The sequence below is a fragment of the Eschrichtius robustus genome, chromosome 2 (genome assembly GCF_028021215.1).
Source record: "Eschrichtius robustus isolate mEscRob2 chromosome 2, mEscRob2.pri, whole genome shotgun sequence".
Classification (NCBI taxonomy): Eukaryota; Metazoa; Chordata; class Mammalia; order Artiodactyla; family Eschrichtiidae; genus Eschrichtius; species Eschrichtius robustus.
In genome coordinates this window covers 94,266,491-94,288,114 of record NC_090825.1, presented here as the reverse complement: position 1 = coordinate 94,288,114, position 21,624 = coordinate 94,266,491, and the positions used below count along the sequence as shown (strand labels likewise).

The 21,624-nt window shown below is 36.4% G+C and overlaps 1 protein-coding gene across 2 annotated transcripts in view; it reads left to right on the top strand.

The window, feature by feature from the left end:
* The window catches only part of PGGT1B (protein geranylgeranyltransferase type I subunit beta), a 55,028-nt gene that overhangs the window by 12,255 nt on the left and 21,149 nt on the right, over positions 1-21,624 (top strand). For both annotated transcript variants that reach the window (XM_068535741.1, XM_068535742.1), the window contains exons 3-5: positions 6,848-6,915; positions 10,681-10,832; positions 12,174-12,306. In XM_068535741.1, coding sequence (XP_068391842.1) covers positions 6,848-6,915; positions 10,681-10,832; positions 12,174-12,306 — 353 coding nt within the window. The remainder of the gene's footprint in view (positions 1-6,847; positions 6,916-10,680; positions 10,833-12,173; positions 12,307-21,624) is intronic.

The following is a 21,624-nucleotide window of genomic DNA, read 5'->3' as shown; positions in this document are numbered from 1 at the left end:
AGTGATTAAGAGACCTGTCTGAGGCCACACACAGATGGAAAGTAATAGAGTCAGACTGAAATCCCTGGCTTCTGACTCCAGGTCCCAGTGCTGCTTTACTGGTGAAGTATATAGGTCCCTAGTGGAGACTATCATGAATGGAACTTAAGTACATTGTGAATATTTAATCACAATTAACCCTGGCCTTCCACTTAATTCCAGGGTTGTAAAGACCCTGTGGTATCCTAGTAATAAGTGTGTGGTCAGACCATTGGAGAGTTGGGGCCCTTCTCATCAATATCGGGAAGTATTTAGGAAACACAAGGGATCAGGCTGGGAATTTTGTGTTACCCTCTCTGATCAGGGACACAACCAGAGAATTTTGGAACTAGAACCAAACAAGGAATATTATAGTCCATCATTTTACAAATGAGGATATTATCATATAGCTAGTTAATGCTAGGGGCAAAATTAGAATACAGTTTTCCGTTTCTAATTTTCAGTTTTTCTAATACTAGTCCCATGAACAGGTGCTCTGTTTATCATGTATGTTTTTCTGTAAGATATGGATTTTTTTCATGAGAACTCTGAGGCTGTCTTATGGTGATAAAGGAAAATAAATCTGGTATCTCTTCCGTAACAGAGCTCATAAAACATTAGAATTAAGTGTTTGGAATTGTAGATAAGGTGGTTTAATATTAAAAGGTAAACTGTTTAATGATTTTAGTTTTTTAGTAGACTTTTCAGTCAGCTTGTGCCTTTTTTTTTTTAACAACATGCTGAAAATGTAAGTATAGTTTCATGTGGCTAAATTGAGCATGTTGCAGATTTTAGAAATCATAGAGCACCTGTTTGGGAAGCATTGTAGATCAAGAACTTTTTGCAAAGATAGTCTCACAGTGGTTGGTTGGTTGATGTCCCCAGTTGCCCCTAGTCACATGTCTGGTAGGCTATACTACAGGTCTTTTCACAGTCCACCTGCAATTCCAAATAATCAGCTTACCATTTGGTTGGATGAAACACTATTAAATTTCTAATCTCTATGAGAGAAAATCTCCCACCTGCCTTCTGTTTAATTGCCCTGTTCTAAAACTAATCTGTGAAATTTAGAAAATAGATTAAAAAAAAACACTTTTTAAATTATATAATATTTTATGTACCTTGTCTGGGTCTCTCTTGACATCCTGAAACAGTTGTGTAAGGTGTGTCCTTTTACTAGGAAACCTTGTGTTTCTTGAGACCTGTGAGGAATTACTTCTATAGCCATAAAATATAAATGTCCATTTTTAACATTAAAAAATCACCACATTCCTCACTTGAATTCTCTTTGCTTAGTGCAAAAACCTAACATTCAAAATGAGAATTAGAAAGTTAAGAACATGACCAAAACAAGTTTTGAACTATATTTAAGCAGCATGACCACCATTAGTAATATATTTTAGCCCAAGAGTTGTCCTTTATTAGAAACACCTAAATATAATTTTTTAATGTATTTTTATTTTATCATTCACAATAAAATTTTCTCCTAAAAGAGGGGAAACACATTTTCTTATGAAAAGCAAAATAACTCTGCTGATTAAAATAAATCTTTTTAAACTCATTGAAGTTTTACATTCTATGGGTTTATAATCATTTTCTTTGCTTTTTAGAGAATATCTAAATGCATTGTCTTTGTGATGCTTGACATATAATTGGTGTTTATATGAGCTTAGTAGTAAAATCCTAGGTTGTAAATGAGATATGACCCAGTCATCAAGCAGGAGTCAGCCTTGTAGCTTAATAATTGTCTTTCATGTGCAAGCATGCAGATAAAGGGATTGTTTTCCTTATGGTTGATAGCTAAACATGTTATATTCTCTAATAACACATCCCTCTATGTGCTCACACATAAATGCACATATATGTATTATATCCATCTGCATATGCCCATTTTTGCTATTTTCCTTTTCCTTCCATCGACCCAGTTTCATTTTTTAAAGTAATCTGGGTTTTTTTGACACATAGCTATCTAGACTGCTTCCATAAAACAAGGAGACTAGTTTGACTTTATGGATGCATTCACCAAATCAGTGGTTCTCAATTCTGACTGTGTATCAGACAGGGATTATTTTTCTTTCTTATATATGATTGTTCAGGCCCTACTGTGAGAGTTTTGATGTGGGCCGAGGTTAGGACCCAAGAGCATCTATATTTTTTTCAAACTGTACTTGATTCTGTTGGTCAGCCAGATCACACTTTGTTCGCTTCGTTACTACTGAATAGGAACACTAGATGGTGCTATCTAAAAACCTCCAAAGAGGTTTAAACTGTATCCTGAATATGCATGCAGTTGTAAATTTGGAATAAATTGCATGTTTATACTTTAATAGTTATCATGAACAGGTAAGCTTACTAGAATTATAAAAGAACGCACAATAGCAGACAAATCTTGACAGGAACCAGAAAGAATGGCCTAATGAAGTTTTTAAGATGATGATATGTACTCCATTTTGAAAATGGAAGAAAAGGTATTTTTATTTTAAAGAAACTTTCCTTGATAAATTGTAACAGAAGCTGTTAATTTCCTCCTATTTCACTTTTGATAACATCTAATTAGCTGATGTTAAATGGTTACTATTTATTGAGCCTTAGTCACTGTGCTGAACACCATCTAAACATGCCCTTGAACCTTTAGAAGAACCCTGCTAAATATTGATTGTAGTGTATTACTGTTCCTAGTTCAAAAATGGAGGGAACCAGCTCAGAGAGGTTGTTACTTGCCTATAGAACACAGTGCCAGCAAGAATAGGATATTGAGTTTGATTCCAAGTGTCCATGCCACAGCTCCTAACCTTATGTGGTATTTTTGAGCATCAATATTTCTGCTACTTTTCAGAAAAGTTAATAATTTCAGTAACATAAAAACATAGAAATGAGCAAATAGAAATGCCATTCATTTATTTCTAAGGAAATAATTTCATTGAGAAACAGATATTTATTAAGCCCCTACTATATGTCAGCCTCTGTAAGGCTGACAGAGGCTAACTAAGTTACTTAGTTAGCCTAACTAACTTAGTGGGGGCTCCAGAAAGGCTTCCTAAGGGAAGTATAAACTCAGACCTGAAACATGGAATCAGAGCTTTCTTCTATCAAAAGTAGAAATAGGATTTTATTTTCATAGAAAACTATCAGCAAATCAGTAGCTTGAAAGGATAATTTTTAAAAAGGCAGTCTGAAGGAAATAAAACTGATTGCAAACATTTAAGTCATAATAGGAAAACATTTTAGGCATCAGATCAAATATAGGACCTAGGAAAATATACCTTAATATACCTTTTGACACTACCCCTCACCCAGTTAAAGGTGGATTAAAACAAGTGACGCTAAAAGGATAAAGGCACCCATGGCTTGGTAAGGAAGGGATAATTTAATTTTAGATTTTAAAAGTACAGTGTTACATCCAATTTGGAGTATGGAGGGAGTATTAGGCAGAATTCTAAAGATGTTGCCCCCTCTCCCACCAAAATTCCTGTTCCCTGGTTATTTAATCAAACACTGAGTTCTACAGATTTTGCAGGTGAAGTTAAGGTTACTAATTAGCTGACCTTAAAGTGTGGAGATTGTCAATGAGTGTTATACATACAGGCACAGTATAATCACATAAGCCCTTAGTAGAGAAGAAGGCAGAAGAGTCAGTCAGAGAAATGCAGATGAAAGAGGGCAAAAGAGAGATGCTGCAGAAGGGGACGCCAGAGGGAGTCTAAGCATGAGACGGATTTGAGCACCATTGCTGATTCTGAGATACAGGGGCCCAGATGCAAGAAATGGCAAGAGTGCCCTTTAGGAGCTAAGGGGGTTCCCCAGCTGACAGCTAGCAAAGGAATGGAGACCTTAGTCTTAAAACCGTAAGGAACTTGATTCTGCCAAATAACTTGAATGAACTTGGAGGCAGATTGTTCCCCAGGGTCTCTAATAAGGAATGTAGCCCTACCAACACTTTGATTTTTAGCCTGGCGAGACCTGCCTTGGACTTCTGACCTTATAGAACTGTGAGATGATAAATGGGTGTTGTTTTAAGTCGCTAAGTTTGTGGTAATTTGTGATGACAACAATGACTAATAAAGAGAACAAAATTCACCTTTATTCATATCCTCCCACACAGTATTATTTTATTTATTCTCTTCCAGGCTTTGATGATAAGCCCACTTCGCCTAATTATAAACATAATACACATATATTTTTGTATCCTGCTTTTTCTCTTTTTTAAAAAAAAATTAATTAATTAATTCATTTTTGGCTGTGTTGGGTCTTCGTTTCTGTGCGAGGGCTTTCTCCAGTTGCAGCGAGCGGGGGCCACTCTTCATCGTGGTGCGCGGGCCTCTCACTGTCGCAGCCTCTCTTGTTGTGGAGCACAGGCTCCAGACACGCAGGCTCAGCAGTTGTGGCTCACGGGCCCAGTTGCTCCGCGGCATGTGGGATCCTCCCAGACCAGGGCTCGAACCCGTGTCCCCTGCATTAGCAGGCGGATTCTCAACCACTGCGCCACCAGGGAAGCCCCCCTGCTTTTTCTCTTAACTTGAGCATATATATTTCTCCATGTTACTATGTAGTTTTCCCTAATCATTACTTTTAATAGCAGTACTATGTTCCTTTGAGTATAGTATGTTATATTTAACCTGTTGGATTTTTGTGTCACTTCAAAATTTTTACCATCATAATACTATAGTGAGTGTTTCTGTGCATATGACCATCTCATATTTGAAGTTACTGGAGTGGATTTTCAGGTGCATCATTACCAGTCAGAAGGTATGAGCCTTTTTATAACTCATTATATATTGGCAAGTCTTAAATGGCTTACTAATTTAAAATTCTTAAGCAAAGATAAGAGAACCATGTTCATCAAAATCGTTACCACCATTAGATAGCATTCTTTTTTAAATAATTTTTTTCGTTAATGGGGGAAGATGCTTGGTGGAGAGTTTTAAATTTAGGGATAGTTTCCTAAATTACTCAAAGAATTAATGTATAAGCTACTATTCTAAGTATTTCAGGGGGTATAAAGCTGAATAGTTTATAGTACCTGAAAACTGAATATAGTACCTGAAAAAGTTATTATGATTAGTCATGTACCAGTCATCAGAGATATGAAGCTAATTCCTCACCTTGGAACCTGTTTTTAAGTCAACTTGATTTTTTTATTAGCAATGCATGTACAGTCTGTTGGTACTACATTCCTACCTTCTGTTTTTATCATGCTGATTTTATAATAGTTCTCAAAACCATAATTATTTTCTTATTGTGGGTATGACCATTTTTTTCATTTATATTTTTTAATTTCTGTTTTTTCCAGCTTTCTGGAGATATTATTGACATACATATAAATTTAAGGTGTACAGCATGATTATTTGATACACGTATATACTGTGAAATGATTACCACAATAAGGTTAGTTAACACCTCCATTCCCTTCACATAATTGCCTTTTTGTGTGTGTGGTGATAAAATTTAAGGTCTACTATTTAAGGTCTTAACTTCCAAGTATACAATACTGTATTGTTAACTATAACCACCATGCTGTACATAACATTAAATCCCCAGAACTTATTCATCTTATAGTTAAAAGTTTGTACCCTTTGGCCAACATCTCCACTGCTAGCCCTGACAACTACTATTCTACTCTCTATTTCTATGAGTTCAGCTTTTTTAGATTACACATATAAGTAAGAACATACACTATATGTCTTTCTCTGTCTGGTTTATTTCACTTAGCATAATGCCCTCAAGGCTCATCCATGTTGTTGTAAAAGGCAGGATTTCCGTCTTTTGGATGGCTGAATAATATTCCCGTGTGTGTGTGTCTGTGTCTGTGTATGTGTAACATATATGACATCTTATCTGTATATAGCTCACATTTTCTCTACCCGTTCATCCATCGTTGGACACTTAGGTTGTTTCCATGTCTTGGCTGTTGTGAATCATGCTGCAATGAACGTGGGAGTACAGATATCTCTTTGAGATAATGATGTCATTTTGGGGGGGATATATATACCCAGAAGTGAAATTGCTGGATCATGGTGGTTCTATTTTTAATATTTTGAGGAACCTCCATACTGTTTTCCATAGTGGCTGCAACGATTTACATTCCCAGCAGTAGTCACAAGAGTTCCCTTTTCATGGATGTAGATATTTTCTTTGTTAAGTTCCCAGTTATATTCCATTGACATCTTGAAAAATGAAAAATTTTAGGTAGGAAAAATATCAGTGTGAGTAAACATACTTTGAATAACTAGAGACTAAGTGCTAACTTACAGTGTTCTTTTGTACGTCAAAGCAAAGTATTGGACTTAGAATGAAGGTCTGTCTAATACTAAAATACAAAGTACATATATTTTCTGTGACTGTAGAGCAGTTTATACCTTTACCTTGCTCCCCTATAAAGAAGCCGTGAGATAAGTAAAAAGGCACTGGATGGGACATTAGGTTTCTAGATCCTTTTATGTTGCTAACCAGCTATTACCTTGAACATGTCACTTAACATCTGGATTTCTGCTTTCTGTTCTGTAGCATGAGGGATTGAATATGTTGATCACATGAAAATGGTCATTTAGGAAAAGTATGAAAGCATTTTGTACTCAGTGAGTTAGGCTTAAATTAAAGGTACCTGGTAGGAGGTCATTGTTTTGGTTTGGACTGGTTTGGAAATTAAATGAAGAAATTCCCATAAAGCTCCTAGAGCAGACATTCAGTGTTGGCTAGCATGAAAATGGAGACAGTGACAAAACTTTGGTACTAAAATACTCTGTTTCGGAGAGACTGTGTAACTGAACTGCTTTAGAATCTGTACAAAAATAAGGTACACTTTAAATAAGTACATATTTTTATTTTCCAGGATCAAATCTAAATCGCTGTGGTTTCCGAGGCTCTTCATACCTGGGTCTTCCATTCAATCCATCAAAGGTTAGTTCTCTTTGCATTAGGAGGAAGGAGGAAAGGGAGTGGAGAGATTTTAGTAAGAAAGAAAACTAAGAAAGTAACAGAAAGAACCAGGCCTCCAAGTTTCAGTGTAGCTAAATACTGTCTAATAAACTGTGTGTTATGAACTGGAACTTTTTAAGGGAAAGCTATAGCCACCTTACTTCCTGGAAGAATGCACAGTATATAAATGAACAGAAATTCCTGTTGTTAAAAAATTATGTCTTTCTTACTATCGTTGTGTGTGTGTGTGTGTAAAAATTATTGGTGATTTATTGGAGAAAATGTAAATAAAGCACTCAAGAACATGATACTTGTTCTCTAAGAAACCAATGAACCATGTGTTATAGAAGGACTTTATATTTGGTTCACATTTCTTAGGAATGAAAGAGAAAGCTCTTGCTAAGCGGTGATTGGAGACCCAAGTAGTGATGAATTATGATGACCTTCCTGATGCTAGGCAGACTGTCTTCAGGGTTATAGGAAGAGGCTTTGGTACCAGCACATGCAGGTATAGAAAGCAGTGAATCCTAACATATGAGGAGCTTTTTTTCTTCTTCAAAGAAGCAGACCCCAAACAAACTTTTGTAGGTGTTTCATCTGTGTATAAAATATTTTTCTGCAATAGAAGGCAGAGAAGAACTTCATCATTTTGTGGAAAGAGACCTCACAAAATAGAAACTTTTTCCTTGATGGGGGTCAGTCTGCTTATATAACGGTTACAAGCCAATATCTGGCTACACTGAGTACATCAAGATTTATATCCCTTTCCAAGCTGAAGGTAAATGACACGTTGCCAATTTTTCCACACTCTGCTTCAAAATTTTGGAATAAATAGCAGTGATTTTGGAAAGGTGACATGATTTGATAGAGGCACTACTTCAACTATCTTCCTCTGCCTTAAGCTGTAGACCAGAATGCCTGTGTCAAAGTCATATGACTTTGCTAAGGTGTCTCCAATCATGTATGCCAATTGTTTTTAACAGAGAATCTAGAAACTAAGGATCCATAAAAATTGTCCTTTTTCCCCATACATATAATACTTTCCAACTTAAGCCAGTCCTGAATAGAGGTAGCTCTCCATTTAATCATAATGGACAGGATATCTAAAAGTCATGACACTGATAATAATGACCATTATACAGCACCATACCCTATACAGATGTATACTTACACTTGCTGGGGTAAAACAGTTCTTTGATAACATTACTTCTAAGAGACAGCCCCCTTACTCCCCTTACCCCCTCCCAAGGCATTTTCGAAACAACAAGGATAAAATGTAAGAAGAAACCGTTTTTTGCCTTTGATTCACAGTGTCTCCTGAAACCCATTTTGGGCCCTTAATTCATCGAGACCCTGGCATTTTCTGGGGAAGCTAGGTCCCACTCCATTCTGTGTTGCATTAATCTGAATCTTGAGTGGTAGAGGGAGCTAGAGACTCTAGGTGGAATCATATAGGGCCACAAGGAGTTGTCACTTAGGGTGGTGGCTGAGAATCCAGGAGACAGATGAAGCCAAGAGAATCTGAGGAGGCACATACGATTTTCCAATACAGTATATAAATAGTATCATTGCTTTTTCTTCTGAAACCACCTATGGGCCATTCACTTACCTGAAAAATGTCCAGGATCTTTAGTGGCCATAGAACACTTTTTGAGAAACACTAATGGATCTTCTCAACCCCCTTTTCTCACTGTTTTCCTTCAACAAATCCCATATTCTCTATTAAATTATGTACTGTCCTTAACACATACTACATAGCCTGGAATCTTCCTTCTCTGCTTTCCTTTTACTTTTTCTTCTACCTGTAAAGCCTCCTCTTCATCTGTACCTAACCAAGCTCCTCTTCTGCTGCAGAAAAAAATCCTTTATCCATGTATTATTGTATCTCCATCATGACACATACAGCATTCTACTTTGTACTGTACTTAATTCAAGTAGCCCTCTTCTCCCTTCAAGGTTAAGGTCCACATTTGATTTCTGTTCAGATTCCCCACAGTGCTTTTAACATAGCAGATACTTAGTTTGAGTACCAAAAATGAAATGTCACAGGATTTCTAAGAAGGTGATTATAAATGTGGAATAGGATATCCAGGAGTATTAAAGCTTGAGTTCTAAGGAGGAGCTCAGAATGAAAGAAATACCACAGTGAAAATTTGCTTGTCATATTTGTGAGACCATATAAGGAATTGTATATGTAAGGCTGGATAGGTGGGGTCAGTTCAGATTATAGAGGATATTGAACACCTTTGCAAACTTATTCTGTGAAGAACTACAGAAGGTCAGTGAGCAGCAAAGTATTCTGATTAAGTCACTAGTGGTTTCAAGACCCTTGAGTCGTGACTCCAAAGAAGTAGTGGCCCTTTTGATATTTGCCTTGCACTTGCATCATCATCAGTAAGATAACTAGCATCTGTATAGACAGTAATTTTATTTAATCCTCACAGTAACCCTGTGAAATAGGTACTAATATCTCCATTTTCCAGAATGAGAAAATGCAGCAGTGAGTAATGGAGCCAGGATTTGATGCCTCACAGTGGTGTAGAAGTTAACATTTATTGTAGAAAGCAGAGGAGTCTATTTTAACCAAAATCTTGGTACAAGCTTCATTTTAACTTTCTAGTTTATAGGCAGTTATTCTAGTATTTGAAGCAGTTATTGATGAGCCCAAACTAAAACAGAAGGAAATCCTGTGAGAAAGATGAATTTAAAATGCACTCTTATTCTATCAAAATTAAAACTTTCTTAAACTGAGAAATAGTACAATGTGAAATTTTACATTTTTTAAGTGAAATCATCTTTTTAAAATAACCGAACAGGATTGGCTGACTATTTGAAAATAATTATAAAACTTTAAATGCTTTGTGTATTGCAGAATGTAAAGTTACTTGGTTTTACATTTTTACTTTTACTTTAATAAGTCTGTAAATTAATTTTACCTTTGCCAGTGCCAACTAGAGTCTACAGGATTTCCTACAAGGAGTCACATATTTTATAAACCTTAAGAGATCTTTGATAACTGTTGATAGTTTTGTTGAAACAGTCAAATCAGTGAAACTAATCCAATAAATATTCTGGTTATATGAGTTTCCTAGTTTGACTCCCCAGCTCTGCCTGGGCAATTACTAGTCTAACAGTCTTCACAAAAGACTTTTTGCAATCAATACTCATTTGGTAATTTAAACTTTAAAAGTTAGATTGTTTTATTTCTAGAGAATTTTTCAATGTTAGTATCTTGAGCTCTTTGCTTTTTTTTGTCATTTGTTATTCTAAGTGTTAATATTATTAGAGACTCAAATAATTAAACCATATGAGAATAGAATAATGTTTTTCAACTGTATTGTTTTGTAGGATTTTTAAATGGTGATCACTACTGTGATATTTAATTTGAATTTGTACAGCATAAAAAGTAATTACTTCTACATGCTTTTCTAACTTTATAAGACTTAAATTATAAGTGATATGGTTGGTCAAATAGGAAGTTGAAATAATTTGGTTTATTTGAATATCAGATCTACTTCCATAAACTTGAGGATAAAATTGAAAATTATGTAGCCTGGAAAGTATGCAATAATACTTATGTTGAGACATACACGAAATTGAGTTTTGTTTGTCTCTATCAGATGTCTATGCAAATCAGTATAAACAACATTTAATTTTACTGTTTACTGAAACCTCTTGTCAAATTGCATAATGAAATAAGATCTCATTTCAGTTTTCTAATTAATATTATATTAATTTTGAATCTAGAATCCTGGAACAGCTCATCCTTATGATAGTGGCCACATAGCAATGACCTACACTGGCCTTTCATGCTTAGTTATTCTTGGAGATGACCTAAGCCGAGTAAATAAAGAAGCTTGCTTAGCAGGCTTGAGAGCCCTTCAGCTAGAAGATGGAAGGTATGGGTCATTTTTTGTTACTTGTCTTATTTTTTTTAAGAAAAATCATTTGGAATTAAAAATAGATATAATACTATACTAGAATTGTAGAGTTTATCATAAACTCTTATTAGAACCACCTAAAGTTCACTGTATACATACGGTTTAAGTGCCTAATCAGTGAAATATTTCTTATGTGAATGAAAATAAAAGTAATCACAATAACAATTCCATTCTTTCTTAGTTCATTTTTCTTTTTTTAAAAGGCGATAATAGATCCATAAATAAATGGTTTAATAGTTTCCGGATAAGGATCTACTTTAATTTACCTTCTGGGTAAAAACAATGGACATTTTGAAGCAGACGTACATTTAGTCTAAACTTTTATGCCTTAAGACGTAGTGATGGGGGAAAAAGGGATGAACATTGAATATTATTATATTCTAGTGTAGGTAGTTTCTGTGATATTATTAAAGGATAGAAAAAGTAGTGAGTTCATTAATATTTGATGGTTTGAGTGGTGTGTCTAACAAAAGAGTTTTAAGGTGAAACTTTTTTTTAAGTCTGGGAAGTGATAAAGCAGTAGTGATGCTGTCTAAAGAAAAGACTTTGCAAACAAATCCTGCCACGTTGTTATATCTGTACTCCATCTACTGCTGTCTCTATTTTCCTGTCAGTATTAAAAACACTGCTGTTGATGAGGGGAAAATTAGTGGAAACATATAAGGTAAATTGACATTAATTGGAAATACTGTAAAACTAAATATTTACCTCAGCAAGTACATGTGACTAATTTCTCAATATTTCATTATAGTCTTTGGTCACTGTTATCTTATCCTTATTTATAAATAAAAGAATAGATATAAAATACAAACTATTATGTACTTCTCTAAAACTAATTAAATATGTGAAAATTAAAACAATATGATCAGTTAATTAATGGTTATCTATATATACATTGAGAAGAAATTTCACATAAGCAGAACTTGGGCTTGAGAATTTCTTACTACCCAGTAGGTCCCTGCTACTTTTTCTGCTATTAATTCTGAAGCCACTGTGCCATAGCTTTCCATGGCTGAGAGAAAAGAAACTTACTCTGAGTGGTGGCATCTGGGAAAGAGTAACTGTGGTAGTGTGTTAAGCTACCCAGAAATTGAACTTGGGAGTACAGTGTTGATTTAGAGATAGTTTTATATTATTCAGATTAATAGTCCTTTATTGAATAATACAAGTAGTATATGGTTTTTAAATCTGTATTTAGTGATAGCTTTTTCTGTGAGTGAAGACATGAAGTAGGTGTTTCTAACCCCCCTACCAAAAAATAAATTATAGTACAGTGAATCATATGGTTATTATTTTCAGTTTTTGTGCAGTACCTGAAGGCAGTGAAAATGACATGCGATTTGTATACTGTGCTTCCTGTATTTGCTATATGCTGAACAACTGGTCTGGCATGGATATGAAAAAAGCCATCAACTATATTAGAAGAAGTATGGTGAGTTATGTTGATAAATTGACTCTTTGTTTTAAGTTATTACTGCTGATATATGGGGGCTGGGGCATGCCTCATCTCTTCTAGCAATAATTTGGAAATAAGGATAATAAGATTGCTTTCTGGGTACATCATATATCAGAATAGCCATTTAAGAATAATATTCAAGGAAAGTTTGACTCTTTAGCCATTAAATTTTAAATGTAATCTGATTGTGTCCAAAGAAACTGTCTTTAGGAGAAAGAGGTTGGTCAGCCTTAGAAGCAAAAAATAGTAAAATCTCAAAGGTAAATGTTGATAACCTACCTTAGTAAGGATCGTTGGGAAGTCGCAGCCAAGCATAAAGGAGAATTACAGTGCCCTTGGTGAGATTATTCCTATATTGGGTGTGAGGTGTGAGTTCCTTAAGCCATTTTGACTAGCACGATTGACTGGGCTGACAATAGATTTTTGGATCACTTTTGGTTTCTTAATACTTTTATGTGGGTTTTTTTTTTAATCTAAGGTTTATTTTAAGGAGAATATCAAGTAGAAATTTTATTCTTTCACGCAATACAATTTAGTCTTTTTATCAGCAATAGTAAGGAAAACTTAGTTTAGTCTCAGCCAGAACTATCCTTTGCTTTACTTTTTTAGTCTCTCATATACAACCAGAGAAATAGAAGTGCTGCTTCCCAGGTCTATTTTACTTCCTAAATATGAAATTTTTATAGATTAGAATATTTTAGGCTGTTAATTCAACTTTCACTAGTCCATATTTCAGAACAAAAATGTAAGTTCTTAGAGGAATGGAGTTATTTTTAATTGAATGTGTGAATGTGAATCAGATTTTATAGAATCTATAATAGCACAGGTTTTTAAAAGCCTGTGGAGGCAGAAAGAGGAAACTTTTAAAAGAGTTTTAACATCTTTATTGGAGTATAATTGCTTTACAATGGTGTGTTAGTTTCTGCTTTATAGAAGGAGTTTTAAGAGGAAAGGAGATTTATGTTACAGACAGAGGTGGGAGATATGCATTTTGGCATGAATATTGCAGAAATAACACCATGTTCTTCTCAGTGCATTGTATTTGGAGGTACAACATGTTGATTTGCTCTATTATTGGTGATGTTAACTTTACTCACTTGGTTAAGGTGGTGTATGCCAGATTTTCCTCTGTAAAGTTAGCATTTTTCCCTTTGTAATTATGTAGTATCTCATGGTGAGATACTTGGAGACTATAAATATCCTGTCCCTCATCAAACTTTTATCCACTAGTATTAGTATGCATTGATGATTTTCCAGCTCTATCATTCATTCTGTAATTATTAGTTAAAATTCTACAGTTACGAAAAGCTTTCCCTTCACCTTTATCTACTTATTTATTTATTTAATTTAAACAGGCACTCTAGATTCTTGTTTTACTCAATCGATTATTATCTGTAACTATCATTATTTATTTTGATGCTGTCCCAGATTCAGCCAGCAAAAACCCCTTCACCCCTTCACCCCTTCAGCCAGCAAAAGCCCCTTGTGCCCTTTTGATATGTCCCCTTCATTCTTTGAGCACCTCCTTGTCTTCTGGCGCAAGATATTCCAGGTTCATAGTTTAATTTCCCAGCCTCAGTTCTGAAATTGGTCATTTCTTCAAGGAGTTCTAGTTCTTATTGGAGGGTGGTGTTTAGAAACCACGATTTGGGCACAAAATGTGCTTATTGGTACTGGGATATCACTGCTTCTGGCCCCTCTCTCAGAGGTAGGAAATGTATATATGTATACACAGACATCCCCCTTACACACATCTATATCTTTTTCTCTATCTATCTGTCAATCAATCAAAAACCATGAGTTCACACTAATACCTCAAATTTTAATCCAGTACCACTAGGTTCATTTTAACCTTCGTCTTTTCATTTGTAACTCCCTTCTCAGACAGTGACAAACCTGGCTCCTATTATCCAGAATGCATTGGTTCTTTTTGTTTAGAGCCTGAAGGTATGTAGTCAAAATGTTATATTTAAGAAACACTTGAGTTACTTCTTTTATTCCCTCCACCCCCAACCTTTAGTTTGTTTATGTTAATTTATTTGAAATAAAGTTGTTTATTTGTTTCTGTTTGGATTCTATTTTAGGATTCCCCCCCAACTTTGTTGATTTTATTTCCTTAATATGTGAAATATTAACTCGGTTCTGAAAGTCATAACTATACAAAAAGTTACATTCAGAGATGTGTAACTCACAGGGCTTCCTGTTCCTTCTATCTCCACCCCCTTCCTAACTCCCATGTTTACCACCTTGTTCCCATTCACTCTGTAGGTAGACGTTCCCATTAGTTTTTGGTTAGGCCTCCCTGTACTTCTTTTTGATGAACAGATATGTACATTTGTATTTCTGCTTTCTTACTCAAAAGAGTACTTTTTTGCAGTTTGCTTTTTTCATTTAACAATATAGCTTGAAAACCACTCTATATCAGGTCATAGAAATTTTCCACATTTTTTTTTAAACAGTTTTGTAGTACTCCATCACGTGCACATGTCATAGCTTTTTCCAACTCCTTTATATATAGGCTACGTATTTTCCAAATGTGAACAATGTTAAAATTCATACCTTCTGCATCTGTGCTTATGTATTGTTGGGGATATAACTTCAGAATAAATTCCTAGCAGTGGAATTGCTTGATCAAAAAGTAAATGCATACGGGGGGATTGGTTCAAGGTGGCAGAGTAGAAGGACATGCACTCACTCCCTCTTGCGAGAGCACCAGAATCACAACTAACTGCTGAACAGTCATCGACAGCAAGACACTGGAACTCACCAAAAAAGATACCCCACATCCAAAGACAAAGGAGAAACTGCAGTGAGACGGTCGGTAGGAGGGGCGCAATCACAGTAAAATCAAATCCCATAGCTGCTGGGTGGGTGACTCACAAACTGGAAAACAATTACACCACAGAAGTCCACCCACTGGGGTGAAGGTTCTGAGCCCCACGTCAGACTTCCCAACCTAGGGGTCCAGCAATGGGAGGAGGAATTCCCAGAGAATCAGACTTTAAAGGCTAGCGGGATTTGATTCCAGGACTTTGACAGGACTGGGGGTAACAGAGACTCCACTCTTGGAGGGCACACACAAAGTAGTGTGCACATCAGGACCCAGGGAGAAGGGGCAGTGACCCATAAGAGAACTGAACCAGACCTACCTGCTAGTGTTGGAGGGTCTCCTGCAGAGGTGGGGGGAGGCTGTGGCTCACCGCGGGGACAAGGACACTGGCAGCAGAAGTTCTGGGAAGTACTCCTTGGCATGAGCCCTCCAGGAGTCCACCATTAGCCTCACCAAAGAGCCTGTAGGCTCCAGTGCTGGGTCGCCTCAGGCCAAACAACCAACAGGGAGGGAACTCAGCCCCACCGATCAGCAAACAAGTGGATTGAAGTTTTACTGAGCTCTGCGCATCAGAGCAAAACCCAGCTCTACCCACCACCAGTCCCTCCCATCAGGGAGCCTGCACAAGTCTCTTAGATAGCCTCATCCACCACACGGCAGACAGCAGAAGCAAGAACTACAGTCCTGCAGCCTGTGGAACGAAAACCACATACCCAGAAAGATAGACAAAATGAAAAGGCAGAGGACTGTGTACCAGATGAAGGAACAAGATAAAACCCCAGAAAAACAATTAAATGAAGTGGAGATAGGCAACCTTCCAGAAAAAGAATTCAGAATAATGAGAGTGAAGATGATCCAGGACCTCGGAAAAAGAATGGCGGCAAAGATCGAGAAGATGCAAGAAATGTTTAACAACAACCTAGAAGAATTAAAGAACAAACAAACTGAGATGAGCAATACAATAACTGAAATGAAAACTACACTAGAAGGAATCAATAGCAGAATAACTGAGGCAGAAGAATGGATAAGTGACCCGGAAGATAGAACGGTGGAATTCATTGCCACGGAACAGAATAAAGAAAAAGGATTGAAAATAAATGAAGACAGCCTAAGAGACCTCTGGGACAACATTAAATGCACCAACATTTACATTATAGGGGTCCCAGAAGGAGAAGAGAGAGAAAGGACCCGAGAAAATATTTGGAGAGATTATAGTATAAAACTTCCCTAACATGGGAAAGGAAATAGCCGCCCAAGTCCAGGAAGCGCAGAGAGTCCCAGGCAGGATAAACCCAAGGAGAAACATGCCGAGACAAATAGTAATCAAATTGGCAAAAATTAAAGACAAACAAAAACTATTAAAAGCAGCAAGGGAGAAACGACAAATAACATACAAGGGAACTTCCATAAGGTTAACAGCTTATTTCTCAGCAGAAACTCTACAAGCCAGAAGGGAGTGGCATGATATTTTAAAGTGATGAAATGGAAAAACCAACAATCAAGATTACTCTACGTGGCAGGGATCTCATTCAGATTCGACAGAGAAATCAAAAGCTTTACAGACAAGCAAAAGCTAAGAGAATTCAGCACCACCAAACCAGCTCTACAATAAATGCTAAAGGAACTTCTCTAAGTGGGAAACACAAGAGAAAAAAAGGACATACAAAAACAAACCCAAAACAATTAAGAAAATAGGAATATACATGTTGATAATTACCTTAAATGTGAATGGATTAAATGCTCCAACCAAAAGACACAGGCTCATTGAATGGATAGAAAAACAAGATCCATATATATGCTGTCTACAAAAGACCCACTTCAGACCTAGGGACACATTCAGACTGAAAGTGAGAGGATGGAAAAAGATATTGCGTGCCGTGGAAATCAATAGAAAGCTGGAGTGGCGATACTCATATCAGATAAAATAGACTTTAATGAATGTTACAAGAGACAAGAAAGGACACTACCTAATGATCAAGGGACCAAAATCTAAGAAGAAGATAATAACAATTATAAATATATATGCACCCAACATAGGAGCACCTCAATACATAAGGCAGATGCTAAAAGCTATAAAAGAGGAAATCGACAGTAACACAATAATAGTGGGGGACTTTAACACCTCACTTACACCAATGGACAGATCATCCAGACAGAAAATTAAGAGGGAAATGCAAGCTTTAAATGACACAATAGACCAGATAGATTTAATTGATATCTATAGGACATTCCGTCTGAAAACAGCAGGTTACACTTTCTTCTCAAGTGCACATGGAACATTCTCAAGGATAGATCACATCTTGCGTCACAAATCAAGCCTTGGTAAATTTAAGAAAATTGAAATCATATCAAGCATCTTTTCCAACCACAATGCTATGAGATTAGAAATAAATTACAGTGAAAAAAAACGTAAAAAACACAAACACATGGAGGCTAAACAATATGTTACTAAATAACCAAGCGATCACTGAAGAAATCAAAGAGGAAATCAGAAAATACTTAGACACAAATGACAACAAAAACACGATGATCCAAAACCTATAAACAATCTAACCTTACCCCTAAAGGAACTAGAGAAAGAAGAACAAACAAAACCCGAAGTTAGTAGAAGGAAAGAAATCATAAAGATCAGAGCAGAAATAAATGAAATAGAAACAAAACAATAGCAAAGATCAATAAAACTAAAAGTTGGTTCTTTGAGAAGGTAAACAAAATTGATAAAACTTTAGCCAGACTCATCAAGAAACAGAGGGAGAGGATGCAAATCAATAAAATTAGAAATGAAAAAGAAGTTACAACAGATACTGCAGAAATACAAAGCATCATAAAAGACTGCTACAACCAAGTCTGTGCTGATAAAATGGACAACCTGGAAGAAATGGACAAATTCTTAGAAAGATATAACCTTCCAAGACTGAACCAGGAAGAAATAGAAAATATGAACAGACCAATCGCAAGTAATGAAATTGAAACTGTGATTAAAAATCTTCCAACAACAACAACAACAAAAATCTTCCAACAAACAAAAGTCCAGGACCAGATGGCTTCACAGGTGAATTCTATCAAACATTTAGAGAAGAGCTAACACCCATCCTTCTCAAAGTCTTCCAAAAAATTGCAGAGGAAGGAGCACTCCCAAACTCATTCTACTAGGCCACCATCACTCTGATACCAAAACCAGACAGAGATCTATAAAAAAAGAAAATTACAGACCAATATCACTGAGGAATATAGATGCAAAACTCCTCAACAAAATACTAGCAAACAGAATCCAACAACGCATTACAAGGATCATACACCATGATCCAGTGGGATTTATCCCAGGCATGCAAGGATTCTTCAGCATATGCAAATCAATCAAAGTGATACACCATATTAACAAATTGAAGAATAAAAACCATATGATCATCTCAATAGATACAGAAAAAGTTTTTGACAAAATTCAACACCATTTAGGATAAAAACTCTTCAGAAAGTGGGCATAGAGGGAAAGTACCTCAACATAATAAAAGCCATATACGACAAACCCACAGCAAACATTATTCTCAATGGTGAAAAACTGAAAGCATTTCCTCTAAGATCAGGAACAAGACAAGGATGTCCACTCTCACCACTCTTATTCAACATAATTTTGGAAGTCCTAGCCATGGCAATCAGAGAAGAAAAAGAAATAAAAGGAATACAAATTGGAAAAGAAGAGGTAAAACTGTCACTGTTTGCAGATGACATGATACTATACATAGAAAATCCTAAAGATGCCAGCAGAAAACTACTAGAGCCAATCAATGAATTTGGTGGAGTTGCAGGATACAAAATTAATGCACAGAAATCTCTTGCATTCCTAGACACTAAAACGAAAGATCAGAAAGAGAAATTAAGGAAGTGATCCCATTCACCATTGCAACAAAAAGAATTAAATACCTAGGAATAAACCTACCTAAAGAGGTAAAAGACCTGTACTCAGAAAACTATAAGACAGTGATGAAAGAAATCAAAGATGACACAGACAGATGGAGAGATATACCATGTTCTTGGATTGGAAGAATCAATATTGTGAAAATGACCATACTACCCAAAGCAATCTACAGATTCAATGCAATCCCTATCAAACTACCAATGGCATTTTTTGCAGAACTAGAACAAAAAATCTTAAAATGTGTATGGAGACACAAAAGACCCCGAACAGCCAAAGCAATCTCGAGGAAAATAAATGATGCTGGAGGAATCAGACTCCCTGACTTCAGACTATACCACAAAGGTACAGTAATCAAGACAGTATGGTACTGGCACAAAAACAGAAACATAGATCAATGGAACAAGATAGAAAGCCCAGAGATTAACCCACGCACCTATGGTCAACTAATCTATGACAAAGGAGGCAAGGATATACAATGGAGAAAAGACAATTTCTTCAGTAAGTGGTGCTGGGGAAACTGGACAGCTACATGTAAAAGAATGAAATTAGAACACTCCCTAACACCACACACAAAAATAAACTCAAAATGGATTAAAGACCTAAATGTAAGACCAGACACTATAAAACTCTTAGAGGAAAACATAGGAAGAACACTCTTTGATGTAAATCACAGCAAGATCTTTTTTGATCCACCTCCTAGAGTAATGGAAATAAAAACAAAAACAAGCAAATGGGACCTAATGAAACTTAAAAGCTTTTGCACAGCAAAGGAAACCATAAACAAGACGAAAAGACAACCCTCAGAATGGGAGAAAATATTTGCAAACGAAGCAATGGACAAACGATTAATCTGCAAAATATATAAACAGCTCATGCAGCTCAATATTAAAAAAAACAAACACCCCAATCAAAAAATGGGCATAAGACCTAAATAGACATTTCTCCATAGAAGACATACAGATGGCCAAGAGGCACATGAAAAGTTGCTCAACATCACTAATCGTTAGAGAAATGCAAATCAAAACTACAATGAGGTATCACCTCACACCGGTCAGAATGGCCATCATCAAAAAGTCTACAAACAAGAAATGCTGGAGAGGGTGTGGAGAAAAGGGAACCCTCTTGCACTGTTGGTGGGAATGTAAATTGATACAGCCACTATGGAGAACAGTATGGAGGTTCCTTAGAAAACTAAAAATAGAACTACCATATGATCCAGCAATCCCACTACTGGGCATATACCCTGAGAAAACCATAATTCAAAAAGAGACATGTACCCCAATGTTCATTGCAGCACTATTTGCAATAGCCAGGACATGGAAGCAACCTAAATGTCCATCGGCAGATGAATGGATGAAGAAGATGTGGCACATATATACAATGGAATATTACTCAGCCATAAAAAGAAACGAAATTGAGTCATTTGTAGTGAGGTGGATGGGCCTAGAGTCTGTCATCCAGAGTGAAGTAAGTCAGAAAGAGAAAAACAAATACCGTATGCTAACACGTATATATGGAATCTAAAAAAAAAAATGTTTCTTATGAACCTAGGGGCAGGACAGGAATAAAGATGCAGATATAGAGAATGGAGTTGAGGACACGGGGAGGGGGCAGGGTAAGCTGGGGCAAAGTGAGAGAGTAGCATTGACATATATACGCTACCAAATGCAAAATAGCTAGTGGGAAGCAGCTGCATAGCACAGCGAGAGCAGCTCAGTGCTTTGTGACCACCTAGAGGGGTGGGATAGGGAGGGTGGGAGGGAGGCTCTAGAGGGAGGGGATATGGGGATATATGTATACATATACCTGATTCACTTTGTTATACAGCAGAAACTAACACAACATTGTAAAGCAATTATACTCCAATAAAGATGTTAAAAAAAAGTTCAAGAAGATTTCTCAGAAGGGAAAGATCTGAGTTTCCAGATATCCTGAAAGGACCACTGAGGGCCCATTATAATGGATGAAAATAGGCTCAAACCCAGGAACATTATTGTAAAATTTCACAACACTGGGACAAAGGGAAGATCCTTCTTTGCCTTGACTCCTAGAGGATGTTCTCCACCAAAACAAAAGAGTAAACCAAGAAAGAGGAAGAGATAAGAAATCCAACTCAGGTGAAAAACATAGGAAGTTCCAAGGTTGATAGTGAAGGGAAGTCCCCAGATGACAGCTGTGCAACAGTATGGAGAGCACTCAACCCAGATAGGACAAGGGTGGAGGAGTGGGGGGCTCTATTCAAGAGAAAGACAGACACTGGTAGGTGTCTAATGGCGGTTGACTGTGTCTATCAGAAGGTGTGTCTATTAGACGGTCAATACAAAGTAAAACACACAGATGGGGGAAAAGGTAACAGTTAATTTCAGGAAAAATAAGAAGAAAAGAAACAACCATAGTCCACGATGCTCAACTGTGAATTGTATTTTCGTAGACAAGTTACATAATCACAGAAATTGATTTAAGCAAAGTGTAGTATCCTTGGAGCATGGGGCACAGGAACAGAGGGGAATGGGGTGTAAGAGAGTTGGATGCTTATCTACCATAATAA